The following is a 2,500-nucleotide window of genomic DNA, read 5'->3' as shown; positions in this document are numbered from 1 at the left end:
GTCCCGGATGGTCAGAGTGCCACGGCCGTTCTCACTGGTCATAGTGATCCTAAACACACACACACACACACACACACACACACACACACACACACACTCACAAAAGTCACTGACAGAGCTTGAATTGTTTGCTGATTACTGTGGGGGCACAGCTGCACATAGTTGGCTGGAATTGTTGATCAAGTCTCCACTGATTGTTGAAAAATGTGTGTAGGTCACTAAATATGGGCAGAAATTGTGGGTGATGAAAGAATGCTAATTATCTGATCAGAACAGTGTGTGTGAGTGTGTGTGTGTGTGTGTGTGTGTGTGTGTGTGTGTGTATATGTACATATGTATGCGTGTATGACAGTGGAAAGTATGTGGCTAGTGTAAACACACTGTGTGACCTGGGCTGTTAAATGAACTTCACCATGGAGTATTTTAGCTGAAACACACTGGTCATTAACATTACAAATACACCTGCAACACAACTCCTGGTTCCCCAGGCTGTGGTGTGGTGTGGTGTGGTGTGTGTGTGTGTGTGTGTGTGTGTGTGTGTGTGTTTGTGTGTAGGGAGGTGGTGGTTGGGGGGCTTGTCCCATGGGTGTAGTCATAAATTCAGCTGTTGCCACTGGATGGGTTAACCACCAACAGGGGAGAAAGATGTGAAAGTCTCCATCTGCCAGCAGAGAGCTGTCCCAGACCCACACAAACTGGCTGAGACAGAGGCCCTGCTGGTGTTTTCATAAGAGACAAATCTAGTGGAACTCCTGCAGAGAGGATGGTACTAGAACATGACCTCCCTCACTTGCTACGCATTTTTAATATCGTTCATCCCTCACCAACTGAAACAGATCTCTACCACTATCATAAAAGCAAGAAGGGTATCTTGGAAACTCTAAGTTCTCGACACTCGAATATTACTATAAGGTTACAAGCATTAATGTATGACATGAGAGTGTGAGTATAGTTTTCTCTGCAGCTAATTCATCTGTCAGAGACCAGTGGTCACTACTTTACTTTAAGTGCTGAGTTTAAGCATACCACACAGTCCATGTCCATCATCTGCTACAGAAGGAAGTGTGCTGTCCATACACGACAAAGCATTTATCTGAGTAGCATCCTTTCCAGGAATAACTTCAATGATAACAACACATCCCCAATCAGGAATTTGACTGGTCGGGGCGGTTCAAACAAGCTGTTCCTACACATGGCCAATGCATGATCCTGTATCTCATCACTCATCCACAGCTGTGAGGCCGGGGTCATATACCATGTCACGTCCAAAACCTGGAGAAAATTTCCACCTCAAACGTTTCCAGCAGATGCCTGAGGTTCGCTGGAGCAACAGGATCTGTGCGTGATAAATTTTCCAGACGGCAGGTTTGTTCGGAGCGGCCAGACAAACGTCACAAAGCGAAAAACTCGGCTGGCCAGACCGTGTGTGTGAGCCTGTGCAGCTGGGCCAGAACGAGGCCTGCTGAGAGGGGTTGAAAGAAAGACGACTCGCTAAGGACCGCACTTACAACGCGAGCTTAAAACGCAAACACTGTCCAGCATGTCCAGGTCACGCTGGAGACCACTGTGACCCCTTGCCACTTCCTGGCGAGGACAGAGGACAAACGGCAACAGAGGAAGCAAAACAAGAGGAAACACCACAGGTCACCAGTCCCCTCTCTTATCCCCCACCCCAACACGCCACACACACACAAACATACACACACACACACACACACATACACACACACACACACACAGACACCGCCCGACCCCTTTAACCAACTCCAGGTCACTGAGACCAGTCTGCAGTCAGTCACATGACACTTCATTCTCACAGACGAAGCTAAAAGCAGGGACGATAAGCAGCCGCTCCCAATGTGTGTATGCATGTGTGTGTGCGTTTTCATAGATGATGTGCATGACCTGACAGTGTGCATGTTAGAATCTGTGATGTCTTGCCTGAGCCTGCAAGTAGTTAACATGAATCAGGAGACCGACAGGGGAACATCACCTGCTGCTTCCCACCTTTCAACGATGCTTTGATAAACAGCAAAAAGCCTGCATCTCATTTCTGGGTGCAGCAGAACCCATTTAAACACACTGAAGGTACTATAGTGTATGTGTGTGTATGTGTGTGTGTGTGTGTGTGTGTGTGTGTGTGTGTCTGTGTCTGTGTTCGTGTGTGACCCAAGGGATTTCTGGCTGTGTGTGTGTGTGTGTGTGTGTGTGTGTGTGTGTGTGTGTGTGTGTGTGGCGGCTGGACCCTCACCTGGAGCTGGCTGGGATGTGTCCCCAGTTGAGCCTCCAGGTGATGATGGGGGTGGGGGTCCCGACGGCGGTGCAGGTGAACGTGACGGTGGCGCCGCGCTCCGCCCTCATGGACTCCTCTGGGGGACTGGTCACCGTGGGAGCAACTGGGAACAAAACCAAAATGACCTTTATCCTGCTCGCACCTACACCTACTCATCCACTCTGCACACACACACACACACACACACACACACACACACACACACAC

The 2,500-nt window shown here is 49.2% G+C and overlaps 1 protein-coding gene across 12 annotated transcripts in view; it reads right to left on the bottom strand.

Moving 5' to 3' along the window:
• hspg2 (heparan sulfate proteoglycan 2) overlaps positions 1-2,500 on the bottom strand; it is a 99,035-nt gene that overhangs the window by 56,623 nt on the left and 39,912 nt on the right. For all 12 annotated transcript variants that reach the window (XM_042097895.1, XM_042097903.1, XM_042097900.1 and 9 more), the window contains 2 exons: positions 2,252-2,396; positions 1-49 (listed from right to left, as the gene is read on the bottom strand). The exon at positions 1-49 is cut by the window's left edge and continues 103 nt beyond it. In XM_042097895.1, coding sequence (XP_041953829.1) covers positions 1-49; positions 2,252-2,396 — 194 coding nt within the window. The remainder of the gene's footprint in view (positions 50-2,251; positions 2,397-2,500) is intronic.

The sequence above is a fragment of the Alosa sapidissima genome, chromosome 7, assembly GCF_018492685.1.
Source record: "Alosa sapidissima isolate fAloSap1 chromosome 7, fAloSap1.pri, whole genome shotgun sequence".
NCBI lineage: Eukaryota > Metazoa > Chordata > Actinopteri > Clupeiformes > Clupeidae > Alosa > Alosa sapidissima.
Note: the sequence above shows the minus strand (reverse complement) of the source record. Positions and strands in the feature narration are given on the sequence as shown.